Source organism: Sminthopsis crassicaudata, chromosome 4, assembly GCF_048593235.1.
Source record: "Sminthopsis crassicaudata isolate SCR6 chromosome 4, ASM4859323v1, whole genome shotgun sequence".
In the NCBI taxonomy this organism is placed as follows: domain Eukaryota; kingdom Metazoa; phylum Chordata; class Mammalia; order Dasyuromorphia; family Dasyuridae; genus Sminthopsis; species Sminthopsis crassicaudata.
Window position 1 is genome coordinate 271,212,112 of NC_133620.1, and position 22,690 is coordinate 271,234,801.

At 33.7% G+C, this 22,690-nt stretch overlaps 1 protein-coding gene across 1 annotated transcript in view; it reads right to left on the reverse strand.

Annotated features, from left to right (window-relative positions):
- Positions 1-21,168, reverse strand: part of MEP1A (meprin A subunit alpha) — a 36,573-nt gene extending 15,405 nt beyond the window's left edge. The window contains exons 1-9 of the mRNA XM_074310727.1: positions 21,091-21,168; positions 20,981-21,005; positions 20,848-20,895; positions 12,880-12,920; positions 12,072-12,147; positions 9,157-9,274; positions 8,424-8,599; positions 4,349-4,570; positions 3,529-3,678 (exon numbers count right to left, since the gene is read on the reverse strand). Coding sequence (XP_074166828.1) covers positions 3,529-3,678; positions 4,349-4,570; positions 8,424-8,599; positions 9,157-9,274; positions 12,072-12,147; positions 12,880-12,920; positions 20,848-20,895; positions 20,981-21,005; positions 21,091-21,159 — 925 coding nt within the window. The 5' untranslated portion in view covers positions 21,160-21,168. The remainder of the gene's footprint in view (positions 1-3,528; positions 3,679-4,348; positions 4,571-8,423; positions 8,600-9,156; positions 9,275-12,071; positions 12,148-12,879; positions 12,921-20,847; positions 20,896-20,980; positions 21,006-21,090) is intronic.
- Positions 21,169-22,690: the final 1,522 nt, after the last annotated feature.

Genomic DNA, 22,690 nt, shown 5'->3' on the forward strand with positions numbered 1-22,690 from the left:
AGGACTATCTTTTGCTGCTTTTTGTATCCCAAGAACTTAGCACTCTGCTTGGTATATAAAGTCCATAATAAATGTTTGCTAAATGACTGATTGGTATAGATAGGGAACTCTTGATAAGGAAACCTTCTTTTTCTAATGTAAATCAGCATCTATTATTCTAGAATTACTTGGGGCACTAAAAGAAAACAATCAGGTAATCATGTATGGGGATAGCTTGAGCCTCAGTTGTCCTAAACTCATTCAAAAGTCCTATGTCTGTTAGGCAGAGGGGAAAAAAGTATTATTATTTTTTTTTGCTTTTTGCTAAGGCAATTGGGGTTAAATGACTTGCCTTAGGAAGTGTTAAGTGTTTGAGATCAGATTTGAACTCAGATTTTCCTGACTTTAGGACTGGTGTTCTATCCACTGTGCCACCTAGCTGCCCCCCAAATTAATTTGTAATGTAAAAAATGATTAAGTATTAAATTTGTATCTGATTTAAACCTTGTTGTGATGTAAAAACGTCTCAAGAATTCAAGTCATTGAATCAAAGTCCTAAAACTAAAAGGAATCTATTTTATAAGTCATCTAGCCCCACAACCAAATTTTATAGATGGGTAAATCAGAGACATAACCTTGAGCTAGTACGAGAGTTTAGATTCAAATTCAGGTCCTTATATCTCTGAGACCATTGATATTAGATGGTCTGGAGGTGAAAAGAAAAGTGAAACACTTCCAGACCTCAAGAAGCTTACAGTCTATTAAGGATAAAACGACATGTATACAAATAAGTCAATATGAAATATCTATATTTTTATAATACATTATGTTGTTGTTCGGTCATGTCCAACTCCTCATGACCCCATTTGGGTTTTCTTGGCCAAGATACTGGAATGGTTTGCCATTTCCTCTTTCAACTAGTTTTACAAATGAGTAAACTGAGGCAAACAGTTAAGTGCTCATTTACTTAGCTCATAAGTGTCTAAAGGTGAATTTGAATTCATGAAGAGATGTCTTCCTGATTCAGGATTTCATACTCCATCCACTGTGTCAACTAGCTGCTCATATATATCATAGAAAAGTGTATTATGCTGAGATATATGTGTGGTTTTATATATATACATATATATGTATATATATGCATATATGTATGTATACATATATGTGATGTCTGTGTATATGCATGCAGATAAATAATTTATATAGTACTTTAAGGTTTGCCAAGAACTTTGAAAACATTTTTTTCATTTTATCCTCATAACAATCCTGAAAGATAAGTGCTATCTTCTACTTTACAGAAGAGGAAACAAAGAAACCCAAATCAAATGACTTTGATGATCCTGGGATCATGCAGCTAATAAATAAGTGTCTAATTTCAACTAATTTTGGAGTCCAGTGCTCTCTTCATTGCACTGATTATATGTAAACAAAAAAGTCAACATCATTTTAAGTAAGAAACAGATCCCAATAGACTTCTTTATCAGAGAAAATCCCTATAATATTATCCCTAAGAGAAAGGTATACTATACTATAAGTGACATTGCTGAAATAAAAATCCATGAGATCAGGAATGACTTGGCTTGACCAAACTTTATACTTCTCCCACTCATGCACCATTCTACATATGATAGCCTTTCATTAAACACTTACCCCTTATGAGAAAAAGAATGCTGAGCCTGCTAGGAATCAATCCCAGTTTTGCTATCAACTTTGCCCAGGTTGAGACATAATGTTCCTTAGTGTCCCTTTCAGTAATATAACCTACAATTTTTCCCAATTATCTAAAACCTAGCCAATATCTTATAATAAACATCAGATTTTTACTTTACAAACTATTTCTTCCTGAGAAGAATAAAAGTTGTAGATTAGGGGCAGCTATTTACCTCAGTGGATAGAACACTGATCCTGAGGTCAAGATAATCTGAGTTCAAATGTGACCTCAGATCTTAATATTTACTAGCTATGTTTTCCAGGGTAAGTCATTTAACCTCAATTGCTACTCTGCTCCCCCCTCCCCCAAAGAGGCAGGGAAAGTTGTAGATCTGAGTCTGATAAAGCAATTTCAGATACTTATTCAAGGATGGGATTGTCTTTTCCTTTTCCCAGTAACATATCTGCTCCTACAGTCTGAGCATTTCAAACAGTGTGGGAAAAAAATCCTTCCATTTAGAGATCACTTTTGCCGCTTGCATGAAAACCAAATATTAACCTATAAGTAATCATGGTTCGACCTTAGATTTATTATTATAATTGGGCTTTGGAGATATCTTTAGCATCCCTAAGAGAGATAACACAATGTTGACTTAATAATCTTAAAGATAACAGAGAGATTTAAACTCTTTTTTCTAGAGCAATTAGGTATTTGTCCAATCAGCTTTTGGGAGAAAGTCTAACCCTAGATTTATCTCTTGTTGACTCTCAAGAAGACATCCAGCAAAGCAATTAAAAGACCATATTATACCTTAATTATTAAATGCCTTAATTATTCATATGAGATGATCTGGTATGGAAAATGGAAAGCAAAACTCAGAGATTGAGAGAGACAAGACAAGACGAGCGAGACGAGAGAAAGGGAGGGAGGAAAGAAGAAAGGAAGGAAAAAAGAAAAAAGGATAGATGAAAGAAAGAAAAGAAAGAGAGAGAGGGAGGGAGGGAGGGAGGAAGGAAGCGGGAGAAAGAGAAAAAGAGAGAAAGAAAGAAAGAAAGAAAAAAGAAAGGAAGAAAGAGATAAAGAAGAAAGGTGGGAAGGAAGAGAAAGACGGTAGGAAGGAAAAGAAAGAAAGAAGAAAGCAGGAAGGAAAACAAAGAAAATGAATGAATGAAAAAAGAAAGATATCAAGCCACTTTTTGCCTCTGGGACTTCCATATGACAGCCCTTCAAATACTTGAAAACAACTATAAAAGTCTTCTCTACTTTAACATCTCAAATTCCTTTACCAAGCATAGTAGGCCATAAGCCCTCTCACCTTCCCATTTGCCCCTCTCTGGGTGCTGCTCATCTTATAAATGTTCTTTCTAAAGCCACTGCCCAGAACTAAGCAAAATACTATTTATGGTCTGAACAGGAAAACAACAACAACAACATACAAAGAAAACCTTTTCCCTTAGCCTGTTCACTATTCCTTTCTTAATGAAGTATGAGACTGTATCATCTCACTGCTATATCTTATTGTTTTATGTTGAACAATTGGTCCCCTAAAATCTGAAAACATTTTTCACTTATCTACTATGTCTCCCATTTTGAACTTGTTGAAGCTTATTTTTTGAACCTATGAATCATCTTTTCCTTCTTTTGCTGGTCAGCACTCATCCTTTCAAATTTCGTATCATTCAGTTTACTTTTCCTTTGCACACAGTGTCCTTGAGTATTTTTTATCCATTTAATGCCTGAGATATGCATGGATGTCCTTTGTCCTCTTTCAGATACCTACTTATAAAAGTATCTAGATGCCAAAAAAAAAAAAGATGCTGACTTATTGTAGTCAGAATCAACATTGCAAACAACTTGATTGCCCTTTTAATTTTTCTTGTTTATCTTATTCCACTGACCTTTGCATCGTCCAACTAGAGTATGATCTTCTTTTCCAGGACCATCTCCTCTCTCATGAATCCAATCAGCATCATCTCTAGTTCCCTGGATCATGCCACAGATGTTTTGTTTCTCAAAAGAGCAATAGTCCAAAAGGGTATGAGTTGCCGCTGGAAAGAATATGTGATATAAATTCATGGTTCAAAAGATCAAAATTTCTTCTGTCTAGGAGCAGTTAGTTTCTAAACAGAAAGTTTAAAAATTGTAGTTTATTTATACTTCACTTTAGTTTCAAAAGACTCTTCACAACAAATTTGGGAGGTGGATAATGTAAGATTTGTAGACCTATTTTACAGATGAGGAAATTGAGGTTCATTGTGTTGAACAACAGTCAGGGACAGGATTTAAACCCAAATCTTTTGACTCCAAGTATAAAAATTCACTCTTACCATTTCACCAAAGTTATTGAAAATTATCTAAGTGGATTAATATCATGAGGTTTTGATTTCATAATCTGAGTTCCTCTATTAATAGAAATCTCTAGTGTCTTCAATTAAGTCTCAGCAAGCCCTCCAATTCCATTTGTTAGACCTATTAATATAGATGAGTTCTTGTTTTTGTTTGAGGAATGAAATGATAGATTTGTAAAAGATGCCAAAGGGAGCTTACAAAAAAAGCTCCCTTCTTAAACACAAACAAGATCCCTTTTCGTGCGTGCATCTGGATGTCTGCCTTTCAAAGGAAAGTAGAAAGAAATGAACACCACAAAGACAGGATGCACAAGGTGAGCAGAGAAGTGACAGTGTGAAAATCCCATTGTTCAAACCCATCCAAACTTACTGCAATTGTACATGCGATTAAGCCTCTCTAAGTCAATAGTGCTGAAATCAAGGCGCTGCCCGATGATGTCGTCAAATGCAGGGATCTTGGCCGTGATGGTGGGTACACTTTCATTTTTATTAAAAGAGAATGGAGCATAATGCATCAGAGATTCATAGTCATATGGAGTATTGAGGTCAGTTATGTAGCTGTCGTCATAGGTAACAAAGTTGTGCTCATAACCTGTCAGGGAGAGAAACAATCTGTCCTCAACCTTGTAAAGTATTTACACAGAATTCCCCCAACAAAGTTTCATCTATTGCCTCCCAAGGAAGAGGCTCTTTTCACTTCAGTCATTAACAGGAATTAGACAGTGGTGACAAGTTGAAAGTTGGAGGAGGATGAAAGTAGATTTAAAATATGTAGATGTTTAACATATATTGGATTACTTGTTGATTGGGGAACACAAAGTTTTGTAAGGGCGAATGTTGGGAGCCAAAATGTCATGTAAATGTAATGTTCTGTTGACTCCAGAAACTGCCGATTGCTCTCTGGGAGGAGATTTGCTGTCTCAACTCAATCCCAGACTCAGACTCCTCTTCCTTCCCAGAGTAGCCTACTTCTCCTGGCCCAAAAAAAAGTGGGCATGTGAGAACTCAAGGGCTTGTGGGAAAATTACTTCAACCAATGGACTTGCTCCTTTTAAAGATTGTCTAAACTCCTTTTCATATGTAAACTCCTCCTCAGAAGTAAAAAGGGGTAAACTCCCCTTAAAGGTCGGAACCAAAGGTGTGAACTAGAGAATTGTTAAGTACTGACTTAGCACTTAGTAAGAACCTAACAGAAAATGATCTATGTATATGTTTTGAAAATAAAAAAATAAAGATAAAATAAAATATGTAGATTCTGAGATCCAAATTTTAAATAAAATTAGTTTGGGCACTTAAAAAAATGCCATATCTTCAGGATTTCTGTAATAATTGCTTTAGAAATTAAACTATTGCTGGTTCTCCTTTCTCCTACAGGATGAAGTTCAAACTCCTTAGCCTGAAAATCCTGCTGCCCTTGTTTCTCCATCTTTATCATCTCCTAAATTTATATCATCTCTGATATGAACTCTACTCATATTGATTTAGTCACAATCTTGATTCCTGTACTTGGCTATCTCTTTACTTTTGCTCATGCTTTCTCTCACCTAGAATACCCCCATTCTCCCTCTTTACCTACATAAAACTTACCCATCCAGCTAAAATCCTTCCTCTTCTAAGAAATTTTCTCTGACCACTTCAGCCTAAGAAGACTTCATTTGAACTTCTATAAGCGCTTGGTTTGTGGACACACATAGCATTTATTATACACCTTATAACATCTTGCACAATTAGTGATCTTTTTAAATGTTTAAACCTTCTTCTGCCAAGCCTATAAATTAAATGCTATGACATTTCTCTTAACATTGTCAGAAGAAGCCTTTATTCACATCCTGTCTCCATTAATAATCAGTTGTGTGACTATAGACTAGAGATTTTGAGACTCAGTTCCTTAACTGTGAAATAAGTTAATAATATCATGTCAGAGGGTTGCTATAAGGATAAAATGAGATCATGTATATAAAATATTCTGTAAATCTTAAATCATGATCTAGATGTCATATAATTATAAATGTCATATAATCATCTAATTATTTTCTTTGGATGAATGAAAAAGCATTTTATGAAATACATATGTGTCAAGAATTTGTATCCTTTACGGTACTGAATACATCTACTTATTCTCACTCACAATTAAGAAATCACTTATGAAGTTATGCAAAACATTTCCATGAAAGTCAAATTGTGAAAAAAAAATAGAACCTCAAGAAAAATTAAATTAAAAAAAGAGAGAGAAATAGTGAATTCTTCAGTCTGTATTCAGACACAATCAGTTCCTTTTTTGGGTATGAATAAAAATTTTTCAAGGTAAGTCCTTCAGAAACTTGTGGATGATTGTACTACTAAGAATAGCAAAGTCATTTACAGCTATTCGTCCTAGTACATTGTTATTACTTTGTATATATTATATTTCATTTTAGTTGAGTTCATGGAAAACTTTACAGGGTTTTTTTTGGAATTTTTTTTGTTGTTTGTTGTTGTTGTTGTTGTTGTTGTTGTTTTGCTTTAGAGCATCCTGCTCAACATTTCCCATAGAACTATAATATTCCACTTTTAACAGCTTTCTAAGACTGCATTACAGAAAAGATACAGATCTGCATTAGAAGAAATGATTTTCTAAACTGAGAGTTCCCTGAGTTAATTAAATCATTTCAGTCATTTTTTTTAGTTGTGTGTGTTTATTTGTTACTTTATTTGAAGTTTTTTGGCAAAGATATTGAGGTGACTTGCTATTTCCTTAACCAGCTCAGGGTTAGTGACTTGACCAGGATGATATAGCTAAGAAGTATTTGAGGCTAAATTTGAAAATAGGTCTTTTTGACTCCAGAACTGGTGCTCTATCTACTAAGCCATATAGTTGTCTTAATTAAATCATTGCTCTAGTCAGTATCCCAGATTTATTACATGGTTTAAAGCACCTTGTTTGTTTGTTTTCTTAAAGAAGTTATTATGAAAATTTGAATTATCTTTTTGTAACCCAGGCTTTCAAATATGAATATATAGAAACACACTTAATTGGAAAACTGATGGTGCTGCCTACCTGCCAAAGAAATAGAACTGCTGGGAGAGATGTTGGGAAGGAGCTAGAGACTTATGGTTCTTTGAAATAGAAACAGATGGTTCCAGACTTCTTTCAGGACTAGCTCCAGGGAAAAGATAGAGGAAAAACTATAAAAACTGCAGACACATTGAATAAACCAATTCTTTCATATATCTCCAATTTCCGGGTTACCTCCTAGTTGATTCTGGAAAGATTTTTTTTTCCTTGACTAATTATCCTGACTTTTTTGTGGCTCCATTTGGGATTTTCTTGGCAAAGATACTGGAGTGGTTTGTCATTTCCATGTCAGACACTTCCTAGTGTAACCCTTAGCAACTCACTTAACCCTGTTTGCCTTAGTTTGCCCATCTGTGAAATAATTGCAGAAGAAAATGGTCATAATGAACTTCCATACTCAATAAGTTCCAGAAGCTCCCCCATTACCTCTAAGATCAAATATCTTTAAAGGCTTTGTTGGACTTTTAAAGACTTTTACAACCTAATTTCTCCCTACATTTTCCATCTTCTTATTCTTTATTCTCTCTATAATGACAGTGGCCCTCTTTGCACCCTATCTCCCAACTCTCTCTCTGTGTTTTCAATGGCTGTCCCCCTTGCCTGAACTACTCTCCCTTCTTCTAGTCCTGGCTTCTCTGTCTTCCTTCAAGGCTCCAATACTCTAATTCTTGCACAAAGTCTTTTTTTTTTCCTTTCTTTTTCTTTTTCCCCTTCCTCACCCACACATTACTAATATTTTCCCTTTGAGATGGTCTGCTGTTATTTTGATGTTGTTGATGTTTAGTCATTCATTTGTGTCTTAATCTTTGTGACCCTATTTGGGATTTTCTTGGCAAAGATATTGAAGTGGTTTGTCATTTCATTTTACAGATAAGGAAACTGAGGCAAACAGGATTAAGTAACTTGTCCAGGATCACAGTTAGTAAATCTGAGGCCAGATTTGAAAAACACATGAAGATGAGCCTTTGGCTCTAACCAGTAGCTGCCTTGGCCTACCATTGAAACTATATATTTTATATGTATTTGGTTTTTGCATGTTGTCTCTATTCTTAGACTATAAGCACGCCATTGCCTATGATTATAATTCAAGATTTTTACCAGTATCTATCTGTATTCTCTTGTAGCTATTGTTTAACATCATCAGCCAATAAGCAGTCAGGAAATAAACATTTATTAGGTACTTTTAAAAATCTACTTTCCTAGACAGGAATCATCAATTAGAAATAATTAGGAAAAAGGCTTGCTCATTTAGCTCTACTCTCTCTGTACAGTGTTCCTGCAGGAATTCTGAGGTCCACATGCCTCATTAATTTGATCACACACAATTTATTAGGGAAAGGAAGATGGAGTATACCAAATTTTATTAATCAATGATTGGATTAACTCTTACCTGGAATAACTTCATTCCACCAAATGTTCACATAATCATCCCGGTCTGACCTTGACTGCTCATGATAAAAACCCAATGCATGCAGTAGTTCATGCTCAACAATAGCCTTGTAGTCACAGCCTGGACCAATGGAAAGGTTCTGTCCTGTTTGTTGATCTCCAACCATAGACCAGCACCTTTAAAAACAGAAAAGAAACTTTTCTGAGAAATCCCAATATCAATTACAAAGTCATGGGATGGCTTTTTCATATTTGTTTGATATTGACACTAAGCCAGGAACAGGAATCATACAAATGTTGAAAGTTTTAACAAAAATTATCAGAATCACCTCTGAAGGAATTGTGTAGCATTCCCTTTTCCTATGGCTTCCTATGAAAGACAATATAACTTAGTGGAAACAGGATTAGATTTTGGATGAGAGATTTCCTGTGGTAGAGGAAATAACTAGCTGTCCTATACCTGATATCCATATTGTACACTGAGATCCTATTACTTACATTTTGTGGAAAACTTAGTCATGAGCCATACTTAAAGTTTGCTTTAGAAATTTCTTGTAACTTTACTCTAAGGTAAAGGCAGAACCAGAGAAAGAAACCTAACAACCACATTGTACTCTGTATTACCCCCTCCAGGAAGAACAAGTATATATGGGATTCTAGAGCTTTTGGAGGGCTTTTTGGGTCACTCATATATTCATCAAAGGCAGAATTTCCAAAGTTTCTATAACACAAACCCATCAAATTCCTGAAATATGATGTAAGTGTCTTCTCCTTGATAGGGCTTGAAATCCACACAGGACTTGAGACGGAACATTTCAAAGGCATAAAGAATGACTCCTTTAGCATTCAGTCCTAGAAAACACATTGTACTCATTTTATTTTTTAATTGTTATTATAGCTTTTTATTTACAAGATATATGCATGGGTAATTTTACAGCACTGACAATTGCCAAGTCTTTTGTTCCAATTTTTCCCCTCCTTCCCCCCACCCCCTCCCCCAGATGGCAGGTTGACCAATACATGTTACATATATTAAAGTATAAATTAAATACAATATATGTATCATTGTACTCATTTTAAACACCCACTTGAAGAAATGCTTCCTATTTAAAGGTGAAACAAGTCTGCTTCCTCTTTTCTTCCTTTTTCCATCATTAAAGACCTTCCCCTTCATAGCTAATATAGCATTCTCTGCATTAAGCCTTCTGAATGCATTATATTTAACTGTATAATAGAATTTAGAACTATAAAAACAGATATTTATCATTTAGCCTATCCCTTCATATTATTGCTGTGGTCCAGGGAAGAGAAAATTACTTGCCCATAGTTACACAAGGACAACAAATGACAAAGTGGGATTTAGACTGAGGTCTTCCAAACTCCAAAACCAACGCTCTCTAAGCTACATTTTGTTTCCTTCCCTAATACATTAGGGCATTTCAAACTTTCTGTCTTCTCTAGTGCTTACCAGAATACTCTATATGTAGCAGAGATTAAATGGGTATCTCTTAAATTAAATCTTTACTTAAAAACCTTACTTAAATATTATTTTAGACAATACTTCAGGGAAAAATATTGGTGCTTTTAGTGAAGAGGGGACCCTGAAACTCTGAAAATACTTAAAGGAGAAAATCTCCTTCAACTCTGCCTCAGTGAGGGACTCTGCCCCAAAGGACAAACAGTTTCTTCTTTGTTATCTCCACCCAGAGAAACTGTTTGTCCTTCGGGCGGGGTTTCGGGGTCCCCTCTTCATTAGTGTCTCTTAATAGGGAGTAGGGCAAAAACTGGTGTGCTTAAGTCTTTCTGAGAATAACTTAAGTAACTGGAGGGAGATCTGACATTACAAAAAGAGGCAAGTTAAATAATTAATAAGGGGAAAGAATGGTTACTCTCAAAACTAAGTATGAAATCTATGACAGGAGAAACAGCAGATGTATTGGTTGGTTATTTTGAATTACTTATTTTTTTCTTCTTTGGAAATAATCTTTGTTATAGGGGATTAGTAATAAGGGACACATTCAAAAAACAGATATGAAATAAAAAATAAATGTTTCCATAGAATTAAAATTTAAAAGATAAAATAATCTAAGTAATTTAGAAGCGTTTTAATGCCAGGTTTACATAGAACTTTACCCTTGATTTTGATTCAAGATAAGACTAAAAGTACATTAGACTTTCAATCTTATCTTGATAGTACAATAGAAGCTAGATAGGTGGCTAGTTGGCACAGTGGGTAGAACATTGGACTAGGAATAAGGAAGATCTGAGTTAAAATCGGGCCTCAGAGACTTAGTAGCTGTGTGACCTATTCAAGTCCCTTAATCCAGTTTGCTTCAATTTCTTCATTTGTTAAATGAGTGGGAGAAGAACATGACAGGCCACTTCAGTATCTTTGCCAAGAAAACCCCAAATAGGGATATAACTGAAATGACTGAACAACAAAAATATTAGAAAAAAACTTTCTACTCCATATCACAGGATGAAGTGAGGATTTGATAATCCATATAATACCACTTCTTGTTCTCAATAAACATTTGTCAATTTACTAGCTAAATGAAGCTGTGATAAAAGAAAAGGTTAAAAAGAAGGGGTCCTGAACCGTTGTTGAGATGGTTCAAATAATTTTATTTTTGGAAGTTTACTTTATGAGATTATTTGCTTTATTTTTTAAGGGTTGCTCTACTTAGCCATTTTATTTAGTAGATTATATTTATGTAAATTAACCAAATCCAAAATATATAGTTATTATCTTTGGCAAACTGTGAACATTCACATCAAGTAATCAGAGTGAACAGAGACAATGAAAAATTACTTTAAAAACAAAAAAAACCACTGAATTAGGAATCAGAATATCTGAGTTCCAGTTCTAACTAGCTGTGTGGCTTTTTGGAAGTCAAATCAAGTCAATAAGCATTTGTCTGTGATGTACCCCCACAATGCTCAGTCCAAGAGATACAGAGACCAAAAAAAGAAAAGGTCTGCTACCTTTAGGAGTCTGCATTCTCTTAGGAATGGGTTTAGAGAGAAACAATATATTTATACATAAATATACAAAGGGAAGAGAATAAACCATTATATAGTGCCCACTCTATGCCAGGCACTGTTCTTAGCACTTATTTAATTTTTTTTTTACAAATATATAATTTGACCCTCAGAAAGACCTGAGTTTAAATTCAGTACTAGACATTTACTACCTGATATGATCTAAAGTTACTTAATTTCTGTCTATTTTAGTTTCCTTATCTGTAAAAAGAGAGATAAAGAAAGACCTCTCTTATAGGGTAAGGATCAAACGAGATAATAAAATATAAAGTGCTATGAAATGCTAGCTATTATTAGTATATGATATGCAGTATTTTTAATAGACATATAGTACTTAACATCGATTCTACATAAATGCAATATTAGCTGAAAGAGCATTAGAGGAGGCAATTCATTCCATAGAAGCAGCAGACATTTTAACAATGTTATTGAAAAAGAATATTGGTTGATGCAACATAATATGTAGGGTATGCCTTTAAAAGCAACATGGCTTAAAGGAAGTTCTTTCAAGCTATTAGGAATGATCATGTCTGACACTATTGTATAGAACAGGAGAAAATGAATGAAGCTAAAACATGAGTGTTACACTTATAACCACGAATGTTACCCAGATTATCAGCCAGAATGTAAGGAACAGGGAATTTCCATCTTGTTGTTGGATCTCTCAGTCCATTTCGGTTTTCCTAAAAAGAGAGGAGAAAAATAATTCACTAAAGTCGCCTACCAGGCAGGAGTAATCTTCTACTTCTCTAATCCTCAGGAATATTCTCTCCCATAACTGAATTCCTTCAGAATTTATTATTTGTATTGTGACACTTAATAGTCTGTAATGTTGTGACTAGCTTTGGTCCCTGTTTTTTAAGAACACCAACACTTGGCAGACCATTCAAAGGAAGTATCCAGTATGGTGAGAGGACTAAAGACTATGGTATGGTTGAAGAAAGTAGAAATGTTTAACCTAGAGGAAAGAAGGCTTGGGAGGAACATGATAATTGCCTTCAAGTATTTTAAAAGATATGACATTAGATTTATCCTGCTTGGTCAGGAGTCCAGAACTATGAGCAATACGTAGAGAAAGTTGCTACAATATTGAATGAACTTCTCAGAAGGTAACAGATGGCTTATCAATGAAGACCTTCAAGTAGATGTCTAAATGCCAAAGGATTGTTTAGACAATATTCCCACTAAGGCATAGGTTAGGCTAGCTATAGTCCCCTCCAACTCTCATATTTTATGACTGCATATTTTATGATTGCAACAATGACTAATTGTTTCATAATCTTGTTCAACTCTGTTAATCTCCTTAAGATCAAGAACAGAATTTTTACACTTGATAAAGGCACAAAAATACTTGATTGTGCAAATCAGATGTGTTTAATCTAATATTTCTTGACTTTGTTGACAAGAATACTCACTGGTAATAAGATGTCTCCTTCAAAGAGGTCCAGACCAGCAGCTGGAAATGGATTAGAGAAAAAATATTTAAATGAACATAATTTAACATTAATATAATGAAGCACAGCTTTCTAGTAGTTATAAAAACATTCTTTGTCCCATGTGGATCATGACAATAAATTTATCTTTTACCTTTATCTTTACTAGGCTGGATTGTGCTTGCAATAGTGGAGAAGAATATGGGGATGAAACACTCAAGTCCTTCTCACTATTGCAAGCACAACCCAACCTAGTTTTCCTGGGAGTAGACAAGCACTGTTACTTTTAAGAAAGAGAAGGAGAGAGAGAGAGAGAGAGAGAGAGAGAGAGAGAGAGAGAGAGAGAGAGAGAGAGAGAGAGAGAGAGAGAGAGAGAGAGAGAAAGAGAGAGAGAGACAGAGAGAGAGAGAAAGAGACATAGAGAGAGACAGAGAGAGACAGACAGAGAGAGAGAGAGAGACAGAGAGAGACAGACAGAGAGAGAGAGAGAGAGAGAGAGAGAGAGAGAGAGAGAGAGAGAGAGAGAGATTATAACAACACCACTATTTTCATTTTTGTGTTGGCAGGTATAAGGAGAGATAGAGATACCTGGGACTAGTTAGCTGTGACTGTGATAAAGTCACTTAACCATTCTGAGTTTTCATTTCCTCCACTATATAATTATGATAATAATACCTGTAGTACTTACCTGACAAGATCTTTGCATCAATCCAGTGATTTAATTTGTGTAAAGTGCTCTGGAAACTATATAAAAGTATGAATTCCTATCATATAAACAAGCTATGCCAAGAATTTTTATATAATTTTAAGCTATTTTAGCTTAAAGTCAGTGAATTTTTAAGTTATTAATGTTTAAATTTGCACTAAAATTTTAGGATAATCTATATTAAGATATATAAAAATGTCACTTTACATTATGTATTATGTTAAATATGGCATAATAAAATAACAGCAATTGAAATGCTATATATGAGCAGTCAGTGATATTGTTATTATATGTCATACTACAGAGAAGAAAAAAGAAGAAAGGAGAGGTGAAGAGAGAAGAGAAGGGAAGGGAAGGGAAAAGAAGGGAAGGGAAGTGGAAAATAAGGGAAGGAAAAGAGGAAGGGAAAAGAGAAGGGGAAGAGGAGGGGAAGGACAGAGAAGAGAAGAAAAAGGAGAAGAAAGCAGAGGAGAGGAGGGTGGAAGAGACAGAGACACAAACAGATAGGAAGACAAAGAGGGAGGGAGAGAGACAGAGATAGAGCTAGAAAAGAAAGGAAGAGAAGGGGTAAATAATAATAACTGACATTTCTATGTAACTTTAAGGTTTATAACTGTTGTTTTCTCATGTTTTTGATGGAGTTCAGAAAGAAACAATCTTGAGACAAATTACCATCCTGCTATTAATTACTTTCAAACCAGTGTTCTGCTGTCTATTGCACAAGTGGATTTTTACTGCTTTTATAGTTGAATGAAAGATTTAAAATATAAGTTCATCTTCTATAGGCTCACTGAAAACATTTTCACTACAAATACAGTAGCACATAGGATGACAGTGATGACATATGCTTTGTCTTTTTCCCAAATAGTTTAAGTTTCTTCTGCTAATCTTTTCTATATTTTGAAAGATTTTCATTCCATGTACTTTGGAGATTATAAGTACTCATGTTGAACTACTAAAATACTTCTTAAATTTTTGTATTGCTGTGCGTGACGATGCTGTCAATTATGACACTCTAAGTAATTTTCATTTTATTTTTTAGCAAATTCATCATTAGCTTAATTTTCAAAGATCTCTAGTTTTGAGCATGAGTATTAGTTGTCTGTGGATTTATAAAATATAATGAGCTTCTATTGTACAATTCTACTAACCTAATAGTGCCTTTCTAGGTACCTGTTCAATGCTAAATTTTTGCAGCCTTTAGTGATTTAATGCTGTTTCCATCACTTTACTGAATAATCTACATCAACTAGTGTGTTTCAACTTCTTGAGGAAATTTTTTCTATTATCTTTTAATATCAATAACCCAATTCTGAATTGCTTTCATAAATCCTTTGAATTTTTATAAACAATTCTATATACCTCTGCTAATTGTTTAACGTAATGTCAGATCTTTGAATTAGGTAGATGATTATAGAAATAGTTTGAAAAGATTATAGAAGGAAAATGCTACTATCTTTTCTCTAAGACTCCAATTTATCTTGTAATTAAATTAAATGAATTAAAGGCAAGACATACTCAGAGAAGGTTTAAACTGCCTCTCTGAAAAATGCTATTTTGTTGTGGTGGTGATGGTTGTTCAATTGTTTTTCAGTCATACCCAGCTTTTTGTGACCCCATTTGGAGTTTTCTTGACAAAGATCCTAGGTGGTTTGCATTTACTTCTCCAGCTCATTTTACAAATGAAGAAACTGAGGCATACAGGCTTAAATGACTTGACTAGTCATACAGGTAGTGTACAAGTATATATTTGAATTCAAGAAGATGAGCTTTCTTAACTCCAGGCCCCAGTAGTCTATCTTTAATATAACCTAACTACTATGCTTTATATCAATTATTCTTGATATTACTATGATAGTGACATATTTTAAATAGAAAAGTTTTCTATATGAATATATAGTACCATAATGGTTAATATTATTACGACTACTCCCAAGGAGATATTTTTATAAATGAAATTCCTATAGGAAAATTTTCTTAAAATGAAAATGTGACATTTATCTTTAGAGAACTCTCACTATGGAATTAAAAACGTTTTGTAGAAGTTCTTCTGATGTTTGTTTTATAACACACTACTGTGAAGTCAGAAGCCTAGATAGATAGATAGATTCCTAGAAAAGGTGAATGTTTAGCTGGATTTGAATCTTCCTTCTAGAAAAAATTTAAAAACAGTGATATAAATTTATGACTTTAATTAAGATAGTTTTGTTTGTCTTCTTTGCCACATATCATTCATTTATTAAATGCTACTCTGTAGTATGGTTATATATGTATCATATTTTCCTACCATTAGAATGTGGATGGACCCATGGTTTAGTTATTATCAATGCAACCCTGACTATTGTAGAAGACGCTCATCTTTTTATTATCTTCATGACATATTATTGCTCAGATTTTTGGAAAGGGTAAAATGAGGCATAGAGAAGTTATGGAAGCTTTCATAATAATAATGTTATATTTCTTTTTTTTTCCCCTGAGACTGGGGTTAAGTGACTTGCCCAGGATCACACAACTAGGAAGTGTTAAGTGTCTGAGACCAGATTTGAACTCGGGTCCTCCTGAATTCAAGGCTGGTGCCCTATCCACTGCGCCACCTAGCTGCCCCATAATGTCATATTTCTATAATGTTTTAAGGTTTATAAGGCATATTTAAACACAAATCTGTGAAATAGTATTATTGGCCCTATTTTATAAATGAGGAATTAGTGCAAAGTAATTTAAACAGAAAGTATGTGATTTGTAGACATTGAAAGAATAGAGGAGACAAGATAATAATATAGTGCCATGAGTCCTGCCTTTGGATTATGATGACCTAGATTCAAATCCAGTCTTTAATACTACCTTGGCAGATCTCAGTATCTCCGTTTCCTCATCTGCAAAATTAACTAGCTTGTCTTTTGAGGTTTTTTCCCCCCAGCTTTAAATCTATGACCCTATGAAAATGTGGTTTCTCAAGATCATTCATTCTGGCTATTCTTTCTACACTATCCAAATGCTGTAGAAAGATACATAAGTATCTAATAAATACATAAGTATCAGAGTATGAAATAACAGTCAGTGTCTTGTGATAACTTCTGTCATATGGTTTGTGTTTTAGAGTCTTTATAGAACAATGGCATATGCTGGTATTCAAAGAAATCTTGAATTTTATTGTAGTGGTGGTGATGTCATTTCATTCATGTCCAAATCTTTATGATCTCATTCAGGTATTTTTGGCAGAGATACTGTAGTGGCTTTTCATTTATTTCTCTAGATCATTTTACAGAGGAGAAAACTAAGCCAAATAGGGTTAAATGACTTGCCTAGAATCACACAGCTAGTAAGTGCTTAAAAGAGGATTTGAATTCACATGTTCCTGACTAGACCCAGTACACTATCCACTATACCATCTAGCTGCCCTTGGATTGTTCTACTTGATGTCAAAAAACAGAACATATAGCAATAGATGAAAGGCAGAATTTTCTTGTCAAGGTCATACACTGAATTTCAAGAGAGAAATATAAATAAAAAACTGAGTTATTTTAAGGTCATTTGTATCCAGTCATTCTTTTTACACTAACAAAGTGAAATAAAAAAATTGCATAATTATCTGGGTCAGTGACCTAAGGTACACAGACTGATTACTAACAGTAAGCCATAGTCCCTTCTGGCTTCTCAAGTCACACATGTTATACATTCAATTACTTCTTCCCTTTTACAACCTGCTTTATGTGAGGCAGAAAATTCACATAATGCAAAGAACAAAAGAATAGCACTTTAATGCCAAAGATATTTTTTAAAATAAAAGAAATCATCCTAAAGGGCTTCACAGCACCAAGGCAAAATGGGAATGCTAAGATTTGGAATTTTTATCACTATAAATTAAATAAATAAAAACAAGGAATATCTGCCCCAAAATATCTAAATAGTTAGAGGTAGAGATTATAAGATCATAGAAATAGTATGACACAGTAGATTTTAACAGGAAATAAAGGAGTATATGGGGAAATACGTGTACAATAGCACAAGTCATTTAGTCCTATTGTTCCCTTTTAATAAAATGGACAGGTTGGATGAATCAGTACCACAATTCCTTCTAGCTCATGCATTCTATGGTCTTGGATCCTATTTGGTTTGTTCGTCTAGCAATTGGAAGAGGCAATTAGATGCAAGACTGAAAATATATTATTATCTCTTCTTAGTCTAAGGTAGGGAAAGCTTCCTATAAAGGGTGAATATTCAGGTGGAGTTGAACTCAATTCTTTCTTCCAAGACTAATCTAAAAAGAGCAATAACAAAATATGACTCCAACTCAGAGAACTTTACCCTATGTAATTCATTCATTAAATGCTATTCTGTTCTATACTTTGTGCCATATTTTTTCTATATTCATTTCTTAGTTAATACTGAGGCAACACTGGTGACATTTGGAAGAATTTCATCTTTTTATTACTCTTGTTGCCCGACTTACTCCTCTACACATAGAAAATATTTGATAAATATCTGTTGTATAAATGAACAAAGTCCTAACTTCAGTAGTCACTTCTTCCATCTTCAGTCAATGGAGCATAGCAGAAAGAGTTCTGGACTTAAATTCAAGGGATCTTGTTTTAATAATAGGATCTTAAAATCAAAAATTAAGAGCTTAGAAAAAACATAAAAAACAATCCATTTATTTATGAAGGATCAGGGAAGATAAATTATTATTAGTACTAATGATAATTATTATAATTATATATGTGATATATAATAAATATAATTATAATTAATTATTATTGAGTATCTTATTTAAAGTTATTAAGTTATAAGTGGCATAGTTGGGATTTGAACCTAAGCTCCAGAATGTGACTCCATATCACGTCATACTCTATGGTATATAATACTAACCTAACATATGACCTTTTAGATTAATTTGTTGTATAACTTTGAGCCAATCATTTAACCTTCTTGAGCCTTAGTTTCTTCATCAGTAAAATGGGGATAAGTATCCACAGTTTAGACTCTGGGGTTCTAAGACTCAAATGAGAACATATGGAAAGTACTTCACCAACTATAAAGCATGGTACAAATTTATTTTGTCCGTCAGAGAGAGAGAATGAACATTTAGCTAACACCAAAGCAAGTGTGGGTACATTTGGGTAGCATTACCCTTTCTATTGACCATTGGAGTATTTGAGAGACCCTACCCATTATGCTGACCTAACAGATTGTAAAGATATCTCTGAATTATATTGAGAGATTTTACCAAAAAATTGATACACTTGGAAAACAAAGATTTAGAATTTTATTCCTATTGATTATATTTTTGCCATAATAAATTCCATCTCCCTCCTCACTGGGAGACAATAGATAACCAGAGATGTGTAATCACTGATTGACACCAATTCTAATACCAATTCCATATTTAAAATCTCAGCTCAGTTATTAATTTCACTGTATCTGTGAAAATAGCATGAGAAGAGGAAAAAATAAAGTATTGAGCTACATTAGAAACATATTGAATTACATTAATGAGTTCATGTGACTCTTTTTATCATAGGTATATGTTATAAACTCTTATTGCAAAATCTTTCTTTTTTCCCCACTAGAATACTATAATTTTGTCCTCATCATCCCAGGGGCAGAGGGTTCTGAATACTTTGGAATTCATATGTTCTTTCTCCATCTTTTAGCTGACATCTTCATGAAAACTTCTCAGCTCTTCTTAAACCTTAATAAAAGATTCAATATATCTTGGATTTTCCTGGATCTCTTAGAGACAGAGACAAAAAGAGGTAGGAGGGTACAATTTTTCTTCTTCCTCTTAATAATAGATTAAAACTGGTAATTTCTCTCAGTTAATTGGATTATCAGATCTCCAGACTAAAATTTCTTTTCACAATTTGTTATGTTCTTGTAAACACAAGATTTGTCTTGTGACAAATGTTATCTATCCTGGAAAAAAACTGATAGTAGTATGTACCTGAAGACACTCAATACAAAATCAAAAATAACCTAAAACTAAAACTAAAACTAAAAAAAGTTAAAGAAACACTAACCCAAGATATTGGTATTGAATTACTTTTCTGTAGTCCATATTTTAATTCATAATCTGATAAATGGGACCTTTTATCAAATAGATATTAAATTTTCTAAGTTCTGAACTTTGGATATATTCTAGATCACACAAAATTTTTCCATCTTCCTAAAATTGTCTCTCAATCTTAACTCTATAAAATGGAAATGACATTTCTCTGTTCAGGAAACTTGTAGGGCTTAATGAAGCTTTGACAAAGTTCTTCCAATAAAAGATAAATCATGACTGAAAAATTACCATAAGCATTTTTTTCATTTGTGTGAATAGTTTATACTCCCACCTCAAATCTAATCATAAATGGGTGCCTACTGATTAGAAAGTGACTTAAAAAACCCTCAAATATATAAATAGAACATTACAGTAGTCATACTATCTTATAATACTTCATGTCATATGATAATATAATACAATATTATCATTATATGATACAGGAATTGTATTATATACCTTTTATAATAAAGCATTTACAAATTAATTGAATAAAAGTGACTTGTTCAAACAACTTATTTATACAACAGTTTTTTTTATATGAAAACTTCAGAGAAATATAGAAAGATTCTTATGTACTGAATCAGAATGAAACAATCAGATCTACCAAACTAAAGTATATATTTCTGGAATGATTGAAAAACTACAATATGATTGAAAAGATCATTAAAATGATTCAAGTTCAAGATATTGGAAGAGAAACTAATCATGATCCCAGGAAATGGGATTGACATCTCTCTGACTCCTCTAGCCTAAAGTTGGGACATTATAGGGTTAGAATACTCATGCATTGTCAGAGAATCCCAATATTGATTTTCTTCATTATAAGGAATGAGCAAATTGAAGAAGACGAATATACACATAGTAATGGACAAAGTATGGATAGTGTAGTGTCACAGTGGATAGAGTATAGGACCTGGAGGTCAGTAGATCTAAGTTCCAATTGCCCTTAGATACTTATTAGCTGTGTGACCCTAAGCAAGTCACTTAATTTCTGTATTCCTCAGTTTCTCCATCTATAAAATTAGTACAACAATAGCATCTATTGCTGTGAGGATCAAGTGACATAATATTTTAAAGCACTTTGTACAGGCCTGACACATAGTGAGTGCTATATAAATATTAGCTATTATTATTGTTGTTTTTCTAGAAATAAAGCTTTTTTTAAGAAAAGCAAAGGAGAGGGAGAAATATAACTTACCTAAATTGATTTCTAAAATATCTTTCCTTTGCGTGCTGGCATCTAAATCTAAGGGTAAAGGAGATATTATTATTAGTGTGACTGAAAAGAGACAGTAAGGAAACATACTCTGAATATTATGAGAAATCCTTACCATTTTCTTTGGAGAAGGGTTTGATCTGCACAGAAATACAAAGATATTGGAAAATATGCATATAGGAATAAATTGTTCCCAATAGTAGAGAAAAATGGAAAAACACTTACCGATATAGAAGCAGCAAAGACAAACAACAAGATGAAGTTTAGGCTCCAGGTGGCCCTGGTACAAAACATTGTGGCAATTGAAACAATCTTCCTGGAGGTTCCTTATAATAAATGTCTCCTGACCTTTGCCCTTGTTATCTGTTTTTGAACCAAAGTTCAGACCCTCCTCTTACTATATTTTTTTTAATATGTTAGACTGACCAGATTAGTTCATGACTAAGTCTACTTTGAAGAGCTTTGTTCATGGGAAATCTGGGATGGAATTCACTCATGAAGAAAACTAAAGTAAATGAGAAATTTAATGGCTAGAGTCACTCAGCTTTCTACAAAAGACGATAACTAGAATTTACAGCAGACATATATTAGGTAGACAAAGTCAGGTGATATGGAAAAGGGAAATCATTGCTATTATTGGATACTTTTTATCCTTAGATCAGGTGATCTTTACCTGGAGTTCATTAACTTGTTTTAAATATTTTGATAATTATATTTTAACACAATTGTTTTCTTTTTAGATCATATATTTTTCAGTTGTTACATTTAAAAATGTTCTTTTTCTTTTTCTTTTTTTTTTTTTTTTGAGGAAATTGGGGTTAAGTGACTTGCTCAGAGTCACACAGGTAGGAAGTGTTAAGTGTTTGAGGTTGGATTTGAACTCCTCTCCCCAGGGCTGGTGCTCTATCTACTGCACTATCTAGCTGCCCCCCTTTAAGAAAACATTTTCTGAGAAAGGATCCATGCATTTCACTCTTTGTCAAGGAGGTCCATGACACAAACAAGAACCTTTGCCTTATATTGCCAATTTTTTCTGAAGACTTATTTAATATACCTGTTATGGATATAATTCCCAATGAAATTCTCTTTCTTCTTCTGCTTTACGATTTTCAATGTCAGGGACAGCTGGAACAAATGATACAAATAAACTTCAGTCTTCTAGCCTCTCTTTTTCAAGTGATCAACAAGATATTGGCTCCATGGCAATTGCAAAGAACCATCTGGTCCTAGGAGCCAAAGATCTCATTCAGAGAAACTTCCCCTATCTTGTCACTGAGCTCTTTTCTCCACCCAGGGCATAGAGGACTAGGCATTTAGTAATCAAGTCTGTTACCCAGACTGTTGTTTCAGGAAACTCATGGTCCTTTAAGTCATAAACCAATAAAGTCACTTGCTAAGAGACCCTGAAGAATTTCATTAAATATGATGATTCTCTGAGTTTTTAAATGCCTTTTTATTTTTTTTATTTATTTTTTATTCATTTTTCCAAATTATCCCCTCCCTCCCTCCACTCCCTCCCCCCGATGGCAGGCAATCCCATACATTTTACATGTGTTACAATATAACCTAGATACAATATATGTGTGTAAATACCATTTTCTTGTTGCACATTAAGTATTAGATTCCGAAGGTATAAGTAACCTGGGTAGATAGACAGTAGTGCTAACAATTTACATTCGCTTCCCAGTGTTCCTTATCTGGGTATAGTTATTTCTGTCCATCTTAAATGCCTTTTTAAAAATAATATTTTTTTAAGTAAAGAAGCTGTATTCACCAAAATAATTGTATCCAAGATAACTTTTCTGTTGCCTAAAGGAACTCAGAA